This window comes from Geotrypetes seraphini, chromosome 6 (genome assembly GCF_902459505.1).
Source record: "Geotrypetes seraphini chromosome 6, aGeoSer1.1, whole genome shotgun sequence".
Taxonomy (NCBI): Eukaryota; Metazoa; Chordata; class Amphibia; order Gymnophiona; family Dermophiidae; genus Geotrypetes; species Geotrypetes seraphini.
The window spans coordinates 205,039,979-205,063,830 of NC_047089.1; the positions used below are offsets into that span (position 1 = coordinate 205,039,979).

Sequence of the window (23,852 nt, forward strand, 5' to 3'; positions counted from 1 at the left end):
GTTTATATTCAGATCGGTTTATATTTGAGTATATATGGTAAGTGACAGTACCTTTTGTAAAGCATCTGCTCACTTGTAAGCATCTATTTAGGCATATTAGAAAAAAAGCCATGGCAGTGGGAAGGCAAGCCCTACCACAAGGAAGGAACTGGGATCAACAGAAGCCCTACCACAAGGAAGGAGCTGGGATCAATAGAAGCCCTGCTACAAGGAAGGAGCTGGGATCAACAGAAGCCCTACCACAAGGAAGGAGCTGGGATCAACAGAGGTAGGGCCCCACCGCCTGTACATGGAATGGAGCTGAGTCACTACATGCACATCAGTTAAAGAAGCAGACTGCCAACAGGGACCCAACCACAACCAATACAGGAAAAAGAGCCCTTTTAAAGCCACAAAAAAGATAAAAAGAAGCAGAGGAGAAAAATGAAGAGAAGCTATGGGGAGTGGGAAGAGTAGGTTACATGCTTAGAGTTCCAGCCCCCTTTTGATATGCAAATACATCCTCTCCATCCTCAGACTTTCTATCCATACATCCTCTCAAACTCTCCCCATGGAGAGAAATACACACACACACACATCATCTCCCCACCATCCCCTGCTTCCCATATATGTAGACATGTCTTGAGTATGTAAATGGAGACGAAATGAAATGCGCCACTGTGTCCCATTAAGTGTGCACTTTTCAACTTGCTCATTTCTGCAGAAAGGGAAAAGAGGATCCCCTACAATCTTCCAGGGAAATAAAACAAATGCATATTGCTCAATACCACAATGTTTCAAACATACTAGTAGCTGCTCTGTAGAATATCAGCACCAAAAGTTTTCTTAAAGGGTTAGCTAGACCTAGACAGAATGCAAAGGACTTGGAGCCCAAATGGGTACTAGCAGGCAAAGGACATATGAGATCCAACAATGCTAGCTGCTAAAATATCATCCTAGTTCCTCAGTGTGCTGTCACTCTGTAGTCATCACATTTTTAAGCTGGTAAGATGCTATTATGGGGTGGGGGTGGGGGTGGGAGGTTCCCAGTATTCTGTGCTACTGAAGTAAGAGATTTGTCTATTAAACAGCATCAACCCATAAGGCTTTCCAGTTCCATGTTACAGAGCTGGATACAAGAGAAGTCCTGGATATGGATTTATAAAACTTTGTATAGGACAGAAGCACCTTCTGATGAGAGTGGCAGAAATGCGCATCTCAAATTCTTCTGGTTGATTTAATTTTGTTATGAAATACCAATGCTGCTGGAGAGAAATCAGGAGTACCTTCAGGAGGATGTGGTAGAATGCCATGCTGAGCAGAGCCTGTGATTGCTGGTCTCCCAGGGTTTCCCCAGAGAAGGTGGAGAACTGGATTAGGCCTTCCTGGATTTTGGTCATGCCCACCCAAGTGACATCATTAGCACTTTAAATTCACAGCTATTGGCACATAGCCAAATAAGAGTGTCCTTTTGGTGCAAATTACATGCCATTGGATTTTTTTAAAATTTGAGTGAGGAGCCTTTGAATTCCATGGGGAACAGAAGTTTAAAAGTAAATCAGCCCAATAATTATTGTTTGGAGTAACAATAAAATCTATGGGAAAAAAAATCTAATGACAACTTCAGGCATGTGCTTGATAACTCTGTTGTCTGGGGCTTCTACAAGCCTGACATTTAGAACTTTTCCACTCTCTCTTAGGCTCAAATAACTTTATGTTGGGAGTAGAGAATGACATGGGGACAAATTTGTCCCCGTCCCCATGGGAACTCATTTTCCCATCCTGGTGAGTTCTTTTCCTGTCCCTGCTCCATTCCTGCAAGCTCTGTCCTCATCTGCACAAACCTCAAACACTTTAAAATCATAAGTGTTCAAGGTTAGAAAATAAGAAATGCCTGCACCGGATCAGACCTGGGGTTCATCTAGTCTGGTGATCCGCACATGAGGAGGCTCAGCCAGGCATACCCTGGTGAATATCTTATTCACTCGTATCCCTCAATGTGTCCTGCAAGAAGATGTGCGTCCAATTTTTCCTTAAATCCTAGAATGGTGGTTTCCTCCACCACTTCTTCCGGGAGAGAGTTCCAGGTGTTCACCACTCGCTGTGCGAAGCAGAACTTTCTGACATTTGTCCTGGCCGTGTCCCCTCTCAGCTTCAGTCCATGTCCTCTTGTCCGAGTCACATTTGACAATGTGAATAACGTTGTTACTTGCTCACCATCCTTTCCCTCTGCTGGTGAATAAGCTTGCTCCTTTTAATCGATTCCTTTTAGTGCAGTTAAGGCTGAGCTTACAGGAATGGGGCAGAGGCAGGGACAAAACCTGAGGGGATAGGTCAGGGAAATTGAGTTTCTGTGGGGAAGAGGAAAAATTTGTCCCCGTATCATTTTCTACTTGGGAGCTCAGACCATTTTTTGGTTGAACTGGCCCTTAACTGATCAAATGCTCGGATGGTAAATTTGGAGGATTGAACAATAAAAACAACAAAAAATAACTTTAGATCACAGGCCAACTTGGAGAGCTTATTTGCCCTTTAGTTCCAGTGTTGGTATCATTTCTTTCCTGCAGGGGGCAAACAAGGACCATAGCTGGTGTAAAATATACAGCATATTTACAGTATACTTTCTTTCTATGGTTTGCAATTACAACCAAAATGTTAAAACAAAGGAACATTTACAAAAGTGCTATTTTCTCTCAATACTGCCTCTCATTTGTCTTCCTAGAAATGCTTATGGTATAAGATGGTTATCTTGTGCATGTTTGGTTGCCAGGACCATAGGATGATTATAAGGAGAGTAGCTCTACCAACTCAAACTTACTGTCAGTGGCACCTGGGACCAAACATATTTTTTATCACTCCCCTCTATATAAAAACAAATATTTTTAGTATAGTGATATCTCTTTTTTTATCTGAGATAATTAATGATACTTTTAAACTTCTTGCTATAATTAATTTAGAGAAAAAACACATTTCACTAATTTTAAAAACAAGAGAACTGGCAAAAAAGAATTAATACACTAAAACTGAAATGAAAGTGTCTCCCAGACTGTTAAGTGACTTGCCTAGAGTCACAAGAAGTAGGAGCTGGCAGTGGAAGTGGAATCTGCAGAGGCTCTCTGTGAAGGGAAGAAAGCCACCCCCCACCAAAACACACACATACCAGAAGCTGAATGGAATTAGGTAGATTCTCTGATTCAAGTGTGGGATTGTCAGCTTTCTCCCCCCCCCCTCCCCCCAACTGGGTATGACACTCTTCCCCACCCACTCCCCACCCCACGAGTAAGATGGGTATCTTTTTCTTCTCTCCCGAATCCTTGACTGCAGTCTTCGGGGCCGTCAGCATCAGTCAGTTGAACACATGCCTTCAGCGGCCCCAGGCAGACACTTTCCCTCTGTTTCAGCTTCCTGTCCCTACAGAGGCAGGATGCTGCAGAGGGAAATCTTCCGGGCTGCCGTGTTCAACTATCTGGTGCTGCCAGCGGCCTAAAGTCTGCAGGCTGGTGCTGTAGCATGGGGAAGGGATCAATCTTGGAGCACCCCTCCTAAGAGCTGCACCCAGGGCAGACTGCCCACCCACCTGGGTACATTACTGATAGCTGCAATACGGGTTGATGCACAAGGCATGTTAAGTAAATTCTTATGACTTTATAATGTGCAGATGCATAATAATTTTATGATACAAAATAGCAATAGGAAAAGCTTCCCTACTGAATGTAGCAGAATACTCTAAGCACAATTCTACTGAAGAATAGCCAGAACTATATCGGAAAACAATGTGGGGGTTGGTGGGTGGAGGAAGGAAGAAGCAGGGCTGTGGAGTCGGAGACAATTTTGGGTACCTGGAGTCGGAGTCGTGGGTACCAGAAACTGGGGAGTCAGAGTTGAAGGATTTATCTACCGACTCCACAGCCCTGGGAAGAAGAGCAGGACATGTCAGCCAACTAAATCATTCAATTAGCTCTGTGATCTCTGGTGCTCTCCCATCTCATTTTCTGATGCATCAGCTCAAGTTTGTCTGCATCATACGAGTGCAGAGGGAAGAGGGGACCAGATTCCGCTCATCCTGCACAGGAAACTCACATCATAGGTGACTTCTTCTACTTGGTCCTTCTCCATCAGGAAAATCTTGCAGACCTGTTCACATGGGCCCTGTAGAATTCGTGCAATAAGTGGGTAATCTGATTCCTTCAGTTTCTGCTTTTCTGTAAAGAATACAAAAATGGTTCTCTCTTGAACATTACAGATGTACTATTAAATCCCAACAGCATCCCCACTCTTTATTACCAAGTATCATCATCCCCCAATTCCAGCTTGGAAAAATTAGGTAAGGGGAAAAAGGGGGGGGGGTGCAGAGGCAGAAAAAGTACTTGATCAAATCACTCTACAATAAGGAGACACTAACTTTTTCTCATCTAAATCTTTTCGACAGCTAAATTAAGAGCGAATAAGTTTCATTCTTTGCCCAGCCACAGTTAGGACAGGGATAATTTACCCTGGACTCCCTCCAAACACATAAAACATTCAATTATTCAAAACGTACCTCCACTGGTGTGGACAATGTACAAAGCAAATTCCTCAGCAGAATTCTCAATCTAAAAAAAAATAGATAAAGAAAATTAAGAGAAAAAAAAATATCCATAGAAATTTGTATTACACATACAACTTTCTCTTGCTCCTGGACCCTCAAAAGTTTGGTCACAAGGGGATTTTCTCCAGTTTCCGTGAGGTGACATAAGTTAATTATGAGACAAATGCAACACACAAAAAGGCACCTCCCAACACACAAAAAGGCACCTCCAAAGAGCTCATTGGTGTGATGGTGTCCAACCTGCCTCACTTTATTTTTCTTACATACTCCCCCCTTCCCCCTTTTACAAAACCACGATAGCAGTAATCTTAGAGCTGCTCTAACAAAGCACTGTGTAGCCGAAGTCTATGATTTCCAGATTTAATTCCTGCAGGAATTTGCTGTTGGCTTGAAGAGGTGGTACACTAATGGGTCCTCCCCTTGAGGAAAGGCCACCACCATCTCCTGACAAGTGGTCTCTGCTCGAGACCCTGAATCTCCTAAAAGCAAAGATTCACTCTGAGGCAGTAAAGGCATGGACTCCAACACCTAGTCCTTCTCTGACTGGTCTTCTGGTGCAAAATAAGAAATCTTCTCTGGGGAAGTACGCTATGAGAGGCCAGATCCTCTTGCACAGTCCCAGGTGCATGTTTCATGGGCAAAGGTGGACCCTCCAACAATTTAAATAAGCTGTCTGCCTAACACTCACAAAATCAGGTGTAAAGCCCTGAGTAGGAAATACAGAGAACCCCTTCAGGGACTCACCTTGTCATCTCTTGAGCTCTCCAGCATCCACATGTTTGCATTTTGCTAAATCGCTCTCCGAGTGCTCCGGGAAGGATTTCCTCCCTGGCAAATGAGTCCCATGAGACTCCCTAGCCCTAGAGGTTCCAGAGAGAGCTAAGCCCAGGGGCCTTACACCCTCCCCCCCCCCAATGCGCTTCAGCAAGTGGCACATAGACGCTCCTCAGCTGGCCATCCAGCGCAAACCTGGTATGATACAGGGGTAAAAAGGTCTGAGGAGCCCAAAATAAATGATTTTAAGCAAAACTGAGGTGTTTTGAGGCAGATAGAGGTTTTTAAAATAAAATCAGGAAATCCAAGATAGATGCGTTTTGGTGCTAAAAAACAGTCCGGGAAAGCTACAGCAAATTACAAAAAAATAAAAATCAGGGAACGGGTTTTAGAGGTAGGGGGACCATATATCTAGCTCCAGAAACCTCCAAAACTGACTTTTAGAGCCCCCACTCCCGTTTTTCCCATAGGCTCTAATGGCCTTGCTCACTGTGCTGTGCTATACTGGTGATATAGCCTGCTTCTGCTCTCACTGCAGCTGGATAGTGGAGAAGACCTTTGCATCAAAGGAATCTTCAGTTCAGGACCCTTCAGTCTTTGGGCTGCCAGTTGGACTGATGCCAGACTGAGAACTCAGACCCTCACCAAATTGAGCGCTGCAATAAGGAGAGGAAAACACAACCGGCACCTATCAAAACCCTCCCGGACCAACACAGCGCCAAACAGACTGTGCTCAAATGTCTGATAAATCAGGGGCAAGCCTTGCTCCCAGGGGAACGATCCCTGAGCTCCTTTACTTTTAGTGCAGGCTGGCAGCAGACAGCTTGTTAGACAGTCTGCATCCTCTCCCAGGCAGAACAGCCCCAGAGCCACTAAGAACCTCTTGAGCGCGCAAGCCTCAAAATCAGGAAAAAACACAAAATAATAAAAACTTCTCAGAGCAAATCAGAAAGGCACCTTCCAGCACACTTGCAGAAGGAAAAACCGAGGAAGGAGGTGAAAATGAAGAGAAAGTATTGATTTCTTCTGCAACAGCTCAAGATTTGGGGGACTTAACCCACTTGTCAGGACTCTTATGCTTTGTGTAATAGAATAGGGCTTATTGCACTTTAGTGAATCAGTCCCTATTTCACCTATTATCCACCTGGTTCTAGTAGTTCTTCTAAAACACAGCCTTCTTGATTTTAATTCAAAGCCTCTGGTTTTGTCTCTGTCTCTTGAGTGACTTATGTCCCTGCATAATTGAGCTTATCTTGTATCTGTACAGTACTGTGCACACCTGGTGGCATTATATAAACACTACTGCTGTAATAGTAGGTGGTGATATTTTTCTACATGATCCTACTGTGAAATCTATTTTTGCTAAATTATTCTGAACTAGAGAATGACACGGTGACTGTTACCCATGGCTAGCCGCGAGTAACCCAACTGAATGGGAAGGCAAAAAAAACTGGTCGCCGCGGGTACAGGGACAAGACCATTCATCACCCCGTGGAGCAGTAAATAGCCTTATCTCTACAATTAAGTATTTTGCATATGTTGCCTCACTTCTGAGAGGAAGAGGAAAATGCGGTAAGCTCTTGTATGAAGGAGAATACACTGAGTAAGTCCTTGTATGATACAGGTGAAGCACAGTAAGTCCTTTAGATAACGCTAAAGGTGAAGAGATCAGACCTTAAAATGGAAAAATTCTCTCTCTCCTCTCCTACTATAATAAATCAGTGTATTAAAAGTCTAAAAAATGATTTATGAGACATTTCTGACTACACTTATCAGCTGACATGAGTAGGAGAAGTGAAACTTATGATAAGCAAAAAACAAGCAAAGATCCAGTTCTTCTGCCTGACAACATCTGTTATGATATCATAAAAGGATGACCACATCCTGATCGAGAATAGAATTCTAAAGAAAATTATTTAGCAAGAGTATCTTGTGATAAAGGCAGGGCTTGGAATTGATGATATGGTAGATTGAAAGGGCATATGCGGAAAAAGATAGATTTTCTGGTAAACAGGACATGCATATGGTATGACACAGATATTATGAACCAATTAATGAATTAACAAATGTAATGACATGTAAGAAATAACCAATAAAGATTTATCATGTGATTTAGACCAACGTGGTGCTGGCCACCAAGAAATGTATAAAAATAGGCCTTTAAGAGGAAGTAAGCAGAACAGACATCAAAGGATCCTCAGGCCTGAAGATCACATTCTGTTACTCTATATGCTGAATGATTTATTCTTGTAAGCTGTTACTGATTTGTTAATAAATATACTTATTGATTGATACCAGTATATAGAGTGTGAGGTCTCTATCTCGGGGTAGGCCTAGACAGCTGGCCGACCTCATTTGGTGACCCTCCGATATACGTAGCCTAAGTGACCTCACTTTTCACTCCTCCTGGTCAGCAGCCCTTGCAGTCGCGTGGTCAAGAAGCCCTCCCTCCTGATTGCAGCAATCCAGGCATCTCTTCTCCTTGTCGAGGCATCTCCCTTCCCATCCTTCCTCTCATTTTTGCTGTCGATTTTCAGTTTTCTCTCTCCGAGCGGCCCGAGCCTTTCCTCTGATGCAACTTCCTGTTTCTGCCTGAGCAGCTCGCATCAGAGAAGTTTCAGGGCAGCAGACCGCGACTTGTGAAAAGGCTCGGGCCATTTGGAGAGAAAACTGAAAATCACCAGTGAAGGTGAGGGGAAAAGAGGGAGGGAGATGCCCTGATGAGAAGAAGAGATGCCCGGACATCGGCGATTGGGAGAGAGCTGCTGGAGTGTTCAAAGGGTGCTGAAGAGAAATGGAGAGAGAGGAAGAGACGCTGGAAGAGAGTGAGAGAGATAGAGATAGAGTGGGAGAGTGAGAGGAACAAATGCTGAATAGAAGTGGGGAGGTGAAAGAGGGGGGAAGCACATACTAGATGGAAGGAAAGGATAAAGAAAAAAAGGCACATGCTGGATTGGGGGAGACAGATACCAGATCTGAGGGGATGAAAGGAGGAGAGAGATGCTAAAAACCACCTGGGAGAGGGAGTGAGAGATGGAAGGGAAAAAGACAGAGATGCCAGACCATGGGGGGAGCAGAGGGAAGAAGATGCCAGACCAATGAGGGGCAGGGAGAGGTGGACAGTTTCTGGTAGAGGCATAGAAACAGAGCACATATCATATGGAAGAGGCAGAGAGAAGGCAAATAGTGGATGGAAGGAAGAGAATGACGAGAAGAAGAGGAAACCAGAAAATAAAGGTTAAAAAATATTATATTTCTTCTCTTTTTTTGTTTACTTAAGGATAAAGTAGTATTGTAGCTGTGTTAATAAACATTTATAAACAAAGCCCTGCCAGAGGAAGATCTCGTCCTCTAGTTCAGCAGCCAGAACTCTGATTTATAAAATTACAATTGTACAGAATATTGCTTCTTTTTATACTTAAATAAAATAAATTCAGTATAAAACTATTCAAGGCCTGTGCGGATGGGATCAGATGGTTTGTGGGGATGGGATGGAGACTGAGACCGAGTTCGCAAGGATGGGGACAAATTTTTTCTCCGTGTCATTCTCTATTCTGAACCACCAAATGCACTAGGAGGCATCAGTGGATTCTATAGCAAGCATTACTCTTTCACTTTATTCAGGATTGTGGAAATTAAGAACCATTAAAAAAATATTTTGATCCTTTATCTTTCAGACTATTGGTGCAGGCATTAGTTTTATCTATTTTAGACTATTGTAACATCATCTATTTAGGAGCACCCAAAAATTCTAAGGAAATTAAGGATAATTCAGAATACAGCTGTTTGATTGATTTTTGGTTTAAAAAAGAACGACCATATTTGTCCATATTATTGTTTACTTCATTGGCTGCCTTTGGAGGCAAGAGAATTATTCAAATTTTCCTGTATCTGCTTTAAGCTGATATCGGGATTGTCTCCAGCTTACCTTTTTCCTCATTTTGTGTTGCATAGACCATCAAGAGAAACTAGAAACTTCTAGTTATTTGTTTATCCAAAAATTAATGGGTGTAGATATAAGACCTTCTTAGATAGGACCCAAGCATTTCAAGCTGGTAGGAAACAATCTTGGTTAGGTAAATATATTCAGCAAGCTATGTTATCCTATTGCAGTTTTTGGAAATTAATTAAGATCACTATGTTTGATAAGTTTATTACTTAGTGAGTTTTATTATTATGTTCTTATTGAAATTCTATTTTACAAATATTTGTATTTTTTTACTGTATTATTGTATTTCATTGATTGTTCAGTACTTTTTAGTGTAAACTACCTAGAACTTTTGGTTATGGCGGTATAAAAGAATAAAGTTATTATTATCCTTCATTTCTCTCAAATGTCTCCACATCTCCATGTCTCTTGTCATCAGCTCCCTGCCATCCTCACTCAACCATTCTCAATATCTCATATCAGGGGAGCTACTTGAAACCTCCTTCCTTGACACCCACTGAAGAGAATCCTAGACCTCCGAGCTACCAAAGGATGGTATGAATTGCTGCTACAAAAGACTAGTATCAGCAAACTACAGGATCAGTTGTCAGACCTAGTGGCAATTTTTTTCTTTAAATGTAAGGTATGGCTTTAAAGAAAACAAACACATATGTGAAGCACTGCTCTCTGGACAGGAAGTGGCACAGAACAAACATAGAAAACACTTGCTGCTTGGTAGCTATAGTAGAATCTCAGTTATCCGGCACTCATGTGGATTGGTGGATACCGGATAACTGTTTTTCTGGTTAATTGAGAGTGTGTTAAGGTTTGTAACACACTCTCAATTCCCTTCCCGCCCCAAAACACCAGCACGGCAGTGGTCCTGAACCGCAAAGCCCTCCTCCCTCCCTCGAGTCCAAAATGGCAGATTTAGACAGCAGTCCTGAGCTGTGAACCCCCTCGCTCCCTCCCTCCCTCCCTCTCTTTCTTACCTGAAGCGCAGCGGTCAGCCTCAAAATAGGCTGCTTGGAGACAGCCCTGGCAGGGCTTTTCCTCTGATTCGCTGCAAATGACGCATCAGAGGAAAAGCCCTGTCGGGGCTGGCCGCGAGCAGCCTGTGTCTCTTGCTGACCGCTGAACTTCAGGTAAGGAAGAGAGAGAGGGAGCGAGGAAGTTTGCAGCTCAGGACCAACGCCATTGAAAAGTTGATAAAAATCCATTGAAGCAGAGGTACTTGCCTTGAATTTATTAAGAAGCAGTTTAAGAACTTGCTGAGTCACCATGGTGCTGTTTATTCTAACATTGGTTACCGAGCCATAGGCTGGTGTGAACACTGAAGTCTGAAATGAGTCAGAGGAAAAAAATACAGTTGTAATATAATAATTCTATATGAAATCTCTATTTTACTCTAAAAGACAGGTTTTGCACTAAATTCAGAATATGCCAAACACATTCCTGGAAATCGTTAAGTGAACCTATAAACGTAAGTTGCCCAAATGGTCCATCAAGCCCAATATCCTGTTTCCAACAATGGCCAATTCAGGATATGAGTAACTGGCAGAGTCCCATAAAGCAGTCTATCTTAATAATGGTTTATTAAGTTTATAAATTCCATGGACTTTTCCTCCAGGAATTTGTGCAAACCTTTTTTAAACCCAGCTACATTAATTGTGTTTACCATTTGCTCCATTAATGAGTTCCAGAGCTTAACTATTTGTTGAGTGAAAAACATATTCTCCTATTTGTTTTAAATGTGCTATGTAACTTCATAGAGTGCCCTCTAGTCTTCTTATTTTAAAGAGTAAACAATTGATTCACATTTATCCATTCCACTCCACTCAGGATTCTATAGACCTCAATCATATCTCCCTTCAGCCATCTCTTCCCTAAGCTGAAGAGCAATAAACTTTTTTGCCTTTCCTCATATAACAAAATTAAGTTACTCACCTGTAGCAGGTATTCTCCGAGGACTACAGGATGAGTATGCTTACTATTGGGTGATATTTTTTGAATTGCACAACAGAACATATACATGTAACTTAACTGTTATAGACTGAGCGAGTTTCTTTTCCGCCACTTTGGGCAAAGTTTTTTCGTTATGACTTCAATATTTTGATCTTTTATACTGAACTACAAGACTTTCTGACCCCAGGTGGAAACGCTGAAACACGGCCCATGTCAAATCCATCATGAAAGTAGAACTACCCAGAACTTGAAAGCCCTTTGTGCTTTGTACTCCGAATCCGTCTTCTTTTCCATATAATCCAATGGAGCCCAACATGGGAATGCTCCCCAGCATCATTTCTGGAAACAATTCATCACAGGTACAAATCTTCTTGCCCACAATTGTTGTATAGGACCAGCTCATACTAATATAAAGAACTTGAAAAATGCAAGACCACTACGTTAACTGTTATTTATTCTTGTATTTGTGAGAAAGCCTTCAACTCATAACCCTTACTCCCTTCTGCTCACTACACAAGCCAGCAGCTTCACCTCTAACTAACCCCCACCCTGGCATCATGTTTCTCTTGATTGTTTAGATTGTAAGCTAATTGAGCAGGGGCAGTCTTTCATGACTCTGCATATGTCTGTTAGTACTCTAAAAATAATTAATAGTAGTAATTGTAGTAGTAGGTTCAGCAGGGGTGGTCATGTCCTTAGGATACATCAGTGACATGGTCTTGGCTCAGTGGAGGGTACAGCACCCCATTCAGATTCTAGGAAAGTGAGCAAACCTCACAATGGGGACTTTAAAGACATTCCTCAGTGCTCTCAGTACCATGCTTTCATTTCTTAGCCCCTGTAGAATGCTTCGCATAGGGAGTCCCTCAGTATCAAAAGACGACAATGGCAAATCCTTACTTGCTCTCAAAAGGGAAATCAGAGGATGCCTGATTCCAGCTGCCACTAGTAATGCTCATTGTTGAGGATGGTGGAGGCCCTCTCATTGTAGTTGCATCCCCAATATTCAATGTAACTCCTGGAGCCATAGACACCAACGCTTCCAATGCTGTAGTTGACGAACTGGACTTCTTGGTACCAAAAATTCTTCACACTACTTCTTACAACCTTTGATGTTCTTACTGACATCTAAAAATAGAGTTTACAAGAAGATGAATCATGGTAGATACCCACAGTTGGTGCCTGCAATGCCTGGGGACCTTATCATGGGCATGGTCCTGTAATACTTTTTGAAACCACTGGGAATTTTGTGGGACACATCTGGAAAAATAGGTGAAGAGAAATCAAATGGTTCGATAGTGAAAAACTTTAGCCAGCCAGGTGCCCACAGCTTAAGGGGGCTTCGTGATCGTGAATGCAGTAAATTTTTTTTTTTTAAATCTAAAAGTGTCAAAAACCTAACTAAGTAGAATTAAGGGAAAAGGACACTGTCCAACCAGACGCACACATAGCAATCCAATTGACAGGAAAACACCGCACCTTCAGTGGAAGATTGAAGAGATGCAAGGCTGTCTGGGACTTGAAGAAAATACACGTCCTCATTGCTCCATGATAAAATGAAGACTGAGTTGGTCTCGTGCAAATGATGGTGGATGGGAAATCTTAGGTATGCATGGTAAATCACTTCCAAAAGCTTCTGGAAAAGATGCTGCACTCAGCTCCATCAGATGACATCACCCAGTAGTAAGAATATTACATCCTGCTTCTCCTTATGTTAAATCTGTTTTATTGTAAATAAAGGAAGTCAGTAGTTCAATACAGAAACTAATACTACAGATTCCTCAACAATCCAAATATATAATAGGTGGGGCTCGAGTCCTTAAAACCCCACTAATATAGTGTTATAAGTTAAAAACAAAAACATTCTCCTACTATCCCAAAGGCCTATTCCCTTCCCCCAATCCCCCCCCAAGAACATCACAAGGAGGAATGAGCACATTACCATATCTTCAAGTTCTAGAGGTTCAGTTCATTCAACACTAGACTTCTGGCTCTATACAGGAGCAACTGAAGATAGGGCTCCCATACTGAAAAAAGTTTTTACGTTTAGGGGAAGAAAAAGCCTCTCTGGCTTCTAAAAGCAACAAGCGATTCCCCCACAAGAGTGCTATTCCCTCCTTTGAGAGGTCTTACCTTGTGATTATAGAAATGGCCATTGATGGAGAACCGATGCCTCTTGAGGCGCCGATCACTCACAGTACGGTTAGTCCGTCTGCGAACACCTACGTCGCTCCTCGTCCGCATCAGCTGAGGTGCCTCGTCTTGTGCCTGCTGTGAAGCCTCATGACCTGCAAAAGAAAAGGCTCATGCGTTCATAATGCCTGCCTTTGTTGCAAATCTCACATTCTGCAACTGAGATTGTCATTCATTCATTGTACTAGGGCAGGGGTGCTCACATTTTTTGGGCTTGCGAGCTACTTTTAAAAATGACCAAGTCAAAATGATCTACCAACAATAAAATTTAGAAAAAACACAAAGCACACTGTACACAGAGAAAATGTTAATTATCATTTATATTCAAGGGGTTTTGAAAGAGGTCAAGGCAGATGATTTTATGCAATGTCACCTCAGTAACAACTATACAAAAATAGACAAATATACACCCTTGCTTTTTACTAAACCGCAATAGCGATTTTTAGCGCAGGGAGCTGCACTAAGTGCCATGCGCTGCTCTCGATGCTCATAGTCTCCCTGTGCTAAAAACCGCAATTGCAGTTTAGTAAAAGGGGGCCATAGTGCAAAATATAGACAGTAGATATAAATTCTCAAAACAGACACATTTTGATCACTAAAATGAAAATAAAATCATTTTTCCTACCTTTGTTGTCTGGTGATTTCATGATCTCTTGTTGCACTTTATTCTTCTGACTGTGCATCCAATATTTCTTCCCTTCTTTCAGCCTCCTGTATGCCTTCCTCTTCTCCAGACCTCATTCCCTCCCCCAACTTTTTCTTCCTCTCTCCCTGCCTCCCTCCCCTTTCTTTCTCCCTGTCCCTTCTTTCTTTCTGTCTGTCTCCATGCCCCCTTTCTTTCCGTCTATCTCCATGCCTCCTTTCTTTCTGTCTCCATACCCCCTTTCTTTCTGTCTTTCTTTCTCCATGCCCCTTTCTGTCTGTCTTCCTGTCTTTTCTCTCTCCATGCCCTCTTTTTTTCTGTCTCCCTGCCCCCTTTCTGTTGCTTTCTTTATTTCTTTCTGTCTCTCTGTCCCTCTTTCTTTCTTTTTCTTTCTCCCTGCTCTCCCCCAAGCCACAACCGCCACCATCAGGGAACAGGCCGCAGCGGCGTTCTGAGCTCTCCCTGCTTCCATGCCATAAAGAGGATGCAGAAGTGCTGGGACCAGCCTTCCCCACCCGACGTCAATTCTAACATCGAAGAGGAAGTTCTGGGCCAGCCAGGCAGCGATTGGCTGGCCCTGAACTTCCTCTCTGATGTCAGAATTGACATTGGATGGGGAAGGTTGGTCGGCCCGGCACTTCAGCATCCTCTTTACAGTGTTGGGAAGCAGGTAGAACGCGAAGGCAACGTGAGTCTATCACGGAGCCCGGGATGGGCTCTGTGATTGACTATTATTGCCTTTGCGATCGACCTTTTGGGCACCCCTGTACTAGGGTTTAACAAATTCACTTTTTAGGAAGAGGCTTCAAAAACATGCAGAACTCTCTTCAGGAAACAAAATATGGGTTATTTAATCCTTTGACATTGTTGCTCAGAAGCAACATGTGTCTTCTATGGCTTTTATGGGAGATCTGCATCTCCAAATGCCTGTTTACTTGGCAGTTGCTCTCATTTAACATCAACTTACGTAAAGCAGCCGTTTCACCACATGCCAACTAGAGGGTTAAAGGAAACTAATAGGGGCACAAATTTTTAAGGCAAAAACTCACAACTCCTGAATGCAGTATCCAAAAAGTTGAGTTGTTTATTCTACATTCCAAAATATTTATTCTCCTTTAGGTGTTGCTAAGGATATCTTTAAAAGCAAAGCTTTTGGTGGCTAAGGTATGATTTGTCTCAGGAACAATTACCAACTCTCAAATATTGACTGTTTGTCATGTGTCTTCAATGTGAGTCACACAATGGGCAGAAGGGGGAAAATACCATATTAGGATAGAAAGCGAATGAAGAGTTTTAGAAGACACAAGAGTTAGAAAATAAATTTATCCAAGATTGTGACTGGGATCCATCTGAATACAATACACTTTCCATGACTTTATTATGTGGAGATGATACTTTACAATGACAGATAACGCCACATCATTAAAGACACAACCAATCCTTGCCTTATTCTCAATACATTTATGGGAAGGGAAGGGACTTTTTCAGCTGTAGCTCATGAAGAGTTACATTCAGATAATATATTTTCCTGACCCCAGAAGGTTTACAATCTAAGTTTATACCCGAGCCAATACAAGGTTAAGTAACTTGTTCAAGATCACAAGGAGTCAGTGGAATTTGAACCCGGTTCCTCTTGTTCACAGCCCTCTACTCTAATCATTAAGTTACTCCTCCAACATCTGTAAGAATATAAGAACCATAAGTCCCTAGATGGTTATGGTGTTACAACCAGCACTGTCTCAGCCTGTGACAAGAAGCTGTCTTTTCACCTTGGATAAACTATTTGCACAGCACTGGAACCACCAAATACCTCAACCATAACAAAGTTATTGCATTCAATTATTGATTCCAAAATTCTTTGAATATGCAAGATAGACCTGGCATTCCCTCTACCCTTTCACATTTAGACTTTGATCCACGCACATATGCCTATGCCAGCCTGGAATTTGCAGTGGTCTTCCGGAAGGGGGCCTATAGTGCTTCCCCCCCCCCCCACAAATAAACTTTCCCCATGGTTCTCAAAAGCAATGAAAGGGTTACGTCACATCAGGCAGAGTGAAAGTACATAATTTATACCCTGTTAAAAGTACATGAGCTCCTTATTTAAACATTTAGAGCAAAAGGGATCATTCGAGGACTGAAATGTCTGAATACCACTGGCTTCAATCCCAGAGCGTATGAAATCTGTTAAATCATTTATGATGACCTAGCATGTGTTGCTAGGGCCTGAGTATTATAACATGGTACGTCTAAGTTGTTATCCATCTTTCCTCTGTCAGAAAAGTCTGGACTTAACTGCAATTAATTGCCACCATTAGCTAAATTCAGCTCTACCAGAGGCTGTGCCTTATTTTATATTGCCCCGTCTCTCTGGAATACTCTTGCCCGATCACTCTGCCTTGAACCATCCTTCATAAATTTTAAATCAGCCCTGAAGACCAACTTGTTACACGAGGTCTTCAGTAAAGGGCTGGGTTGAGATGCTTCTGCCACGAAGACTTTTTATTCACTAAGAATGGCCGATCCTTTCAGCCTCTTTGCTTGCCTTTAACTGATTTTCTTTTCTTCTATTCTATTTCCATTAGGGCATTCCTTTCTTTTTCTAATTTTTTTTTATTCATACGGTAAACCACTTTGATAAACTTATATACCCACGAAGAGGGGGTTAATAAACCATAATCTCTGGTGATGAAGAAGGGCTGTAATATGGTTTAAGAAATGCTGGGCAGCATCCCTGAGATTTTGAGGAAAATGCTCTACACCAGTAAATCACAAACTGTGTGCCACAGTGAGACATGAGCCTGTCACTGCCGGCACAGGCGCCAGTGCCTCTCCTCCTCTCTGCCCCCACCCCGGCAATTAAGAATCTCCAAAACCTGGCAGTTTATCCAGGGTTTGGGAAGCCCCTGTGCTCAGGGCCGCATTCTACAGGGCCTCTGAGCATGCGCAGAAGTCGACGTGACGATGTCATACACATGTGTGTGACGTTACCAGTAGATGCGGCCAAATTTAGCGTTCCGCAGCAGAAAAAGTTTACAACACACTGCTCTACACTACAATGTTCACAGTGTGCAACATTCCAGTTCCATTAAGAAAAAGAGGAAAACCAAATAGGTAGCTTTGACAACCACTTAAAAGGACAAATCCCCTTAAATGTGGTTGTAGGGTCCATATTCCACCCCACACCAGTATGCAAATGGCCAAGATCTGCCAACCTAAATACATAATTGACCTTTTCTCCTTCTCTGCCAAAAGACACAAGAGAAGCTCTCATTCCTACTTCGTCTTCCCCCCAGTTAGAGGTTGTAAATTGAAAAAAACACCATGAACACCTTCTTTCACATCAAGCAGTATTGTGGGGTAAAGACCTAGATCAACTGCTTTCGCCCACTACTTATGAGGAATTCAGAAAACGTCTAAAAACTCAACTGTTCCTAAAGTATCTAGACAACTGACCCACTCTTCTTTCTCCTCCATAGTGATTCCTCTGTCCTATTAATCTCTTTCTCCTCAACAACGCATTTCCGGTCCTATTAACTCTCCTCTTCCCCCCTCTTAAATTCAATCAATTTGTACCTCGCTTAATCTATTGTAAACCACATAGAACTTAACGGTATTGCGGTATATAAACTGTTATTATTATTAAACTGTTATTATTATTATTAAAGGGCAACGATGTCTCAGTTCAAGAAACAAGCTGGGTTATGACAGCAAACCTGAGCTTAAACCACCTGCACCACATTATCACATTAGGTAAGAAGGCAGACAAGGGAAAAAAAAAAAAAAAAGAAAGAAATGGAGGAAAAGGAAGCTGCCAGAGTGGGGTGATGCAAGGCAGAACATTATCCCTCTAATTTAAATGTAATGCATGACTTTTTCCTGACCTGTTTCACTGGATCCTTCATTGGTGCCAACCAAGGTGTCGGTGTCGGTGTCTGTAATCTGAATATCTGGTATGGTATTAGCAGTAGATACAGACCTAAGAGAAAAAATACACACTGTACAAACCATTGCAAGTAAGATGCCATTTAAAGTACGGCATTGTAAATTATACGCTGGTGCAATGGACCCACCAGTACTTTCTTCATATTGGATGCTTAGAGGCTGTCTCAGGTGAAAGGGAGCCATCCTCTAACTTCCAGGCTCATGTAGCGTGGGAGAAGGGAAGGCAGACTCGCTTCAAGACCCTACATTCCACAGAGGTTTTACATGGAAGCAGAACAGTCTCTCTTCACACACTTCTCACTCAAATGAGGTATCTGGGTTGAGATGCTCCTGCCTTGATGACTTTTTATTCACTAGGAATGGCTGAATCTTTCAGCCTTTGTTTGCCTTTAACTGATTTTCTAATTCTAATAAATTTTAACTGCTTTATAAATAAACCAACAGAGTAAAGCCAATGCTGTCTTCAGCTAGTAATTCAAAGACTTGTAATTGCAGAATCTGATTTTTGTAATGCATCATTTCTGGGAATGTCTAAATCTACGGTACATGCTTTGTAAGTAGTGCAGAATACAGGTGCAAGGATGATCACTGGGGTTTCTTCTTATCATATTTCTCCAGTATAGAGAATAACACAGTGACAAAATTAGTCACCGTTCCTGTCCTCATGTCATTGTTTAAGGAGAGAATCAGAGTATGGATGGACACCACCACTGACCCTCAAGCCTTGCATTGAAGAATGCTGGTGTAGAAGGACCAAGGTTGAGATAAGACATTAAAGAATGACACGGGATTGTTTCTCACGTTTATCTGCGGGGATGGAAACGGTGATGCATTTTGTCACTGTGTCATTCTTGAGTCCAATATTGAAACAGCTACATTGGTTGCCCGTTATATTCCATATTGAGTACAAAGTTTTGACACTTGCACCTCATTTAATATATGGAGAAGCACCATGGTATCTAAATGCAAGTTCTAAGGAAGTATTTTCCAAGTCGCTCTCTGCGCTCACAACTAAAAATGAAGTTATTGCTTGAGCATACACATCAGGTACACTATAAAAAAAACATGGATGGCAGCAGTCTCTGCAGCTGGTTCATGATTATGGAATGCTCTGAATGGTACATTAAGGCTATACCAAATAACTAAAGAACCTTGATTGTACAGGTCTCCTTATATATGTAACTTGGATGTTTCAAATAGAAGTGTTCCACTTGATTAACAAAGAGAATTTCAGTAGTGGGAACTTACAAGGTAAAGTACCCTGTGAATCTATTTGTTCTTTATAAAAAGACTTGCATCTAATTGTAAAACTAGCAGATAAAGGGGATTCCATGGTTATTCAAAGAAAAGATCAATATCAGACTGAAGTCCTAAGACAACTTGGAGCCAACTCAATGTTACATACCTTTAGAACAGAACCCAATTAATCTCCAACAGCAAAATAGCCGGGGTGGTAGATAAGGCTCTAGAGAACAGCTTTATCACAAAAGCAGAAAATCGCTTTTTGAAGAGTTCAAGCCAAAGAGTCCCCATGTTTTATATCGTACCAAAAATATACAAGTCTGAAACATGTCTGCCTGGGAAACCTATTGTATCTCTAAGATGCACCATTTTAGAACCATTGTCAAAATTTTTAGACCACTTTTTGTGGCCCCAAGATATGGCTGTGAAGTCCTATATTAAGGGTACCACAGATTTTTTTTTTTTTTAAGGAGGATACCGTCGGTTACATATTTAAAATCCTCTGATATTTTGGTTACACTAGATGTGGCATCCCTATATACGAGTATACCTTAATGTAGTTGAAAGAATATTGAATATCAGAACTCAACCTCATAGAATTCCAACTACTTTCCTCATGGAGCTGGCAGATGTTGTCCTCAAAATTTTTTTTCCAGGTTTCATGAAGTTTTTATAACAGTGTCAGGGAATAGAAATGGGGACAGCAGCTGCTCCCAGTATAGCCAACTTATTCATGATGAAATTTAAGGAAGATCTATACCGCGATCCTAAATTTAAGAATGTAAAAGAATGGATACAATGTATAGGTGTTATTTTTTGTATATGGACAGTCTCTTCTTTGGATCTTATTTTGTTTGTGGATTGGCGAAATACTTTGAATCCCAATCTCAAATTTACAGTAACATTCTATTTTAATTCGGGTTTTTATTTTTTTCTGGACACTAGAGTATATAAGGTAGGAGTTCGCTTTACCCCCCCAAAATAGAAGCCCCGTTCTCCTATATGTGGATGCCTCCAGTACGCCTAAGTGATGCCTAAGTCGCGTTCATCTTACTTGCCCCCCAACTAACGCCCAAAGGTAGACCTGATTTTGCAACACCTACATTTTAGGTGAGAATGTAGACATGTTAGGATGCTGAGCAGCATGCGATTCTGTAAATAGACATCTATATGAAAGCAATGCCCATGCCTATCCCATTAGGCGCAGCTTTTTCCGATGGGCACCCATGAAATTGTGGATGCCTATTTTGTGACTCGTGCACAGCCTTTGGATGTCTAACTTCCAATTATTGGTTGTTAAAGTCATTATTTAGGCTTACTATCCAATTTATTTGGATGCCTAAGTTGCTTGACGTTCACATTGTGGACGCCTAACTTTAGATATCCTTTACAGAATTTGCCCCTTAGGATGTAAGCAGGGTAGAAGTTTTTAGAACTTGTAAATATATATTTTAAAAGGTTTTCTGCATTTACCAGTCTTGTAGCATACGAAAAGCTGTTGTTCTGTAATATGAAAATATTGCATTAACGAAGGGTCTCTCAAACTTTCTCAAGCTGGGGCACACTAAAGGTAGTGACCACAGCTCGAGGCACCCAGAAATGCATGGACGTTGCCATAATGACATCACGCACATGTGTGACATCATCACGTCGACATCCGCCGAGGCCCTTCAGATGGGCCCAGAGACGCCAATAGAGGGGGACCAGCAGGGAAAAGGGCCGGAGAGAAGGAGAGGCGCTGGCACCAGCTGATTGTCTACAGCAGTGTTTCTCAACTACTTCAAGATAAGTACCTCCTAAATCTAACAAATCAACTGAGTACCCCAAACATAGACCTCTCAAGCTCTGCCCTAGGCCTTCCCAAGCTCTGCCCCATGTCCCACCCCCTTTATTAATTGTAATGCAATTTTTTCCATTCATTTTTCATATACACACAATATACACAGCAGATATAAATTCTCAAAACTGACACATTTCAATCACTATATTGAAAATAAAATTGGGAGGCCAGGGGGGAAGACGGAGGATGTTAGACAGAAGGGGGAAGCATGCAGGCCTTCGGCAAATTGGGCAGCACTGGCACTGTACCTCGTAGGCAAGTCAGATGGCAGGCGCCTCTCTTCCTCCTCAGTGTGCCACGGCACACTTGGAATCTCAGGAGGCACACAGTGTGTGATACATTAACATATAAGAATCTTCATTGGTTATTGGTTGAGAGGCAAATTAAAGTTTAAATCAGCTTGCAGAGTTCATCTTACAGACTGACTCTTCAGATAATCTAATTTTGCTTTTTTCTCATTTGCATTATTCTTCCACCAGATTATGTGGTATAAATGACAGTTCAACTCGTTTTTGCTTAAGCTGCCATTACAATTTGGAATAAATCTACTTGTTTATATTAGGACTTATGTCAGTTACTTAAGGTTTCGTCAAAAAATTTGAAAACTTTTCTATATGACTTGTAATATTCATGTTATAATGATATTTTAATTATTGATTGCTTTTGTATTTTCTTGTAGATTTTACGGCCTCTGAACATAAATTGCCTTGAACCTTTTTGATGTAGTGCAATTAATAAATTTTGTATTAGATTAGATATATGCAAAGATTTGTGTTTTCCTACCTTGTGTTTCTTGCCTATTTTTACTTAGAGACAAGACTCATTAGCAAGGTCTGGTAGATTTCTGATGCAGACCTTGTACATGAATCTTGCTGAAATACAGCTATGTCGAGTTGCTTCCATACCACATGTTTAAAGGAGAACGGAATAAACTATTATTTGCTGATTGGAAAAGCTTCAGACTCCTAGCCTCACTCCTTGCAAAAATTAAGCACTCTATAGGGTCATATCATCTCAAAGAAGTCACAGAAGAAATGCCCCTAATCAAATTTAACAGTAGCTGAAGAACTAGAGGTCAGGGAGATTGTGATTAACATGTCATTTTTCTAAATATCTGTATTCTTACCTTTAATAAAGGTTTCAGCTGTCACACACACAAGCTCATTCAGCCCTCTATGCCTTCAAAATGTCTGTGCATTCAAATGCATGACTTGGGACGCAATGCTGATTTAGGGGCAGATTTCCAAGTAATACGGATTCTATGTTTCTATTGTGGGATCTCTTAGGGGAGATAGTGGATGCTGTGGATGAGTAGACTGGATGGCTAATTGCCATCATGTTTCTATATTTCTACAAATAACAGAAGCAGAAGAGAGAAAAAGTGACAGGAAAAGGATAGAATGCATAATCAGGAGAACCAGGGTGAATACATAGGGCTGGATTCTGGATGCCCAGTCTCAGCAGCCACCTAAGTGGCTATTGAGAATCACACACAGACGTCCTATACAGAATCGTTAACCCCACCTAAGCACCCTGATTCTCTAACTGGTGTCTATGTCACAGGTGCCGGATACAGAGTTGCGTTGCTGCTGAGCTGATCGCTGTAAGGGAATCTCCCTGCAGAAATCAGTTTACCACCCATGGCAGGGAACCTTTCCCTCCTATAAAGTTGGCCAGCAGGAGGGATGCCCACTCCCTCCTGCCAGAACCTGAAGCCCCCCCCCAGCCCCCAAGACATCCCCCACTGGCCCCCACCATCCCCACAGCCCCCAAACGCTCCCCAACTCTACTCCAACACCCCCCGACACTCCCCAATACCCCAAGATCCCCCTGCCACCCCCCCTCCTGCCTTAATCTGATGGCCTGTAAGAGAGATACCCATTCCCTCCTACCGGCAGGCCAGCCATTTCCAAATGGCAGGCCTTCCCCTTCCTGGTGCATTTTGGGATGCACCAGAGAAGGGCCTGAGGCCCTGATTGGCTCAGATGCCCCTTAGACACCTGGGTCAACAGGGAAGGGGAATGCCCACCATTTGGAAGTGGCAGGCCTGCTGGCACGAGGGAGTGGGCATCCCTCTTGCTGTCTCAAAAGGGGCAAGTGGCTTTCGGCTGATAAGGGAGTTCCTTGATAAAGCCAAATTTAGGCGAAACATGTCAGATATGTTCTCCCTGGCCGATGGTCCAAAGCTTTAAGCTAAGTAGTTGGTTTAAATAAGTTTAAGCATATAAGCTAACTATTTAAAGTATATCTAAAAGAGACAATGTTATGAATAATATCGCAATATTGCAAGGGCTAATAGAAACATGATGGCAGATAAAGGTCAAATGGCCCATCCAGTCTGCCCATCCGCGGTAACCATTATCTCTTCCTCTCTTTAAGAGATCCCATGTGCCTGTCGCACGCTTTCTTGAATTCAGACACAGTCTCACTCTCTGTCTCCATCACCTCTTTCAGGAGACTGTTCCACTCATCTACCACCCTTTCTGTAAAAATTATTTCCTTAGATTACTCCTCTGGATTCTACTTTCAAACGAAACTCGACTCATGCGTATTTATATCATGTAGATATTTAAACATCTTATCATATCTCCCCTCTCCTACCTTTCCTTCAAAGTATACAGATTGAGATCTTTAAGTGTGTCCCCATACGCCTTTAAAGACGCTTTCCAAGTTTGAGTGTCCTTTTAAGGATTTTTAAACTTTTTTAGCCCATTTGCATTGGACCTACTTATCATAACCCTGGCTTCTTTTTCTT

The 23,852-nt window shown here is 42.0% G+C and overlaps 1 protein-coding gene across 3 annotated transcripts in view; it reads right to left on the reverse strand.

Moving 5' to 3' along the window:
* The window catches only part of RASSF2 (Ras association domain family member 2), an 89,235-nt gene that overhangs the window by 8,339 nt on the left and 57,044 nt on the right, over positions 1-23,852 (reverse strand). For all 3 annotated transcript variants that reach the window (XM_033949974.1, XM_033949973.1, XM_033949976.1), the window contains exons 5-9: positions 17,955-18,049; positions 13,368-13,522; positions 10,508-10,609; positions 4,520-4,571; positions 4,060-4,181 (exon numbers count right to left, since the gene is read on the reverse strand). In XM_033949974.1, coding sequence (XP_033805865.1) covers positions 4,060-4,181; positions 4,520-4,571; positions 10,508-10,609; positions 13,368-13,522; positions 17,955-18,049 — 526 coding nt within the window. The remainder of the gene's footprint in view (positions 1-4,059; positions 4,182-4,519; positions 4,572-10,507; positions 10,610-13,367; positions 13,523-17,954; positions 18,050-23,852) is intronic.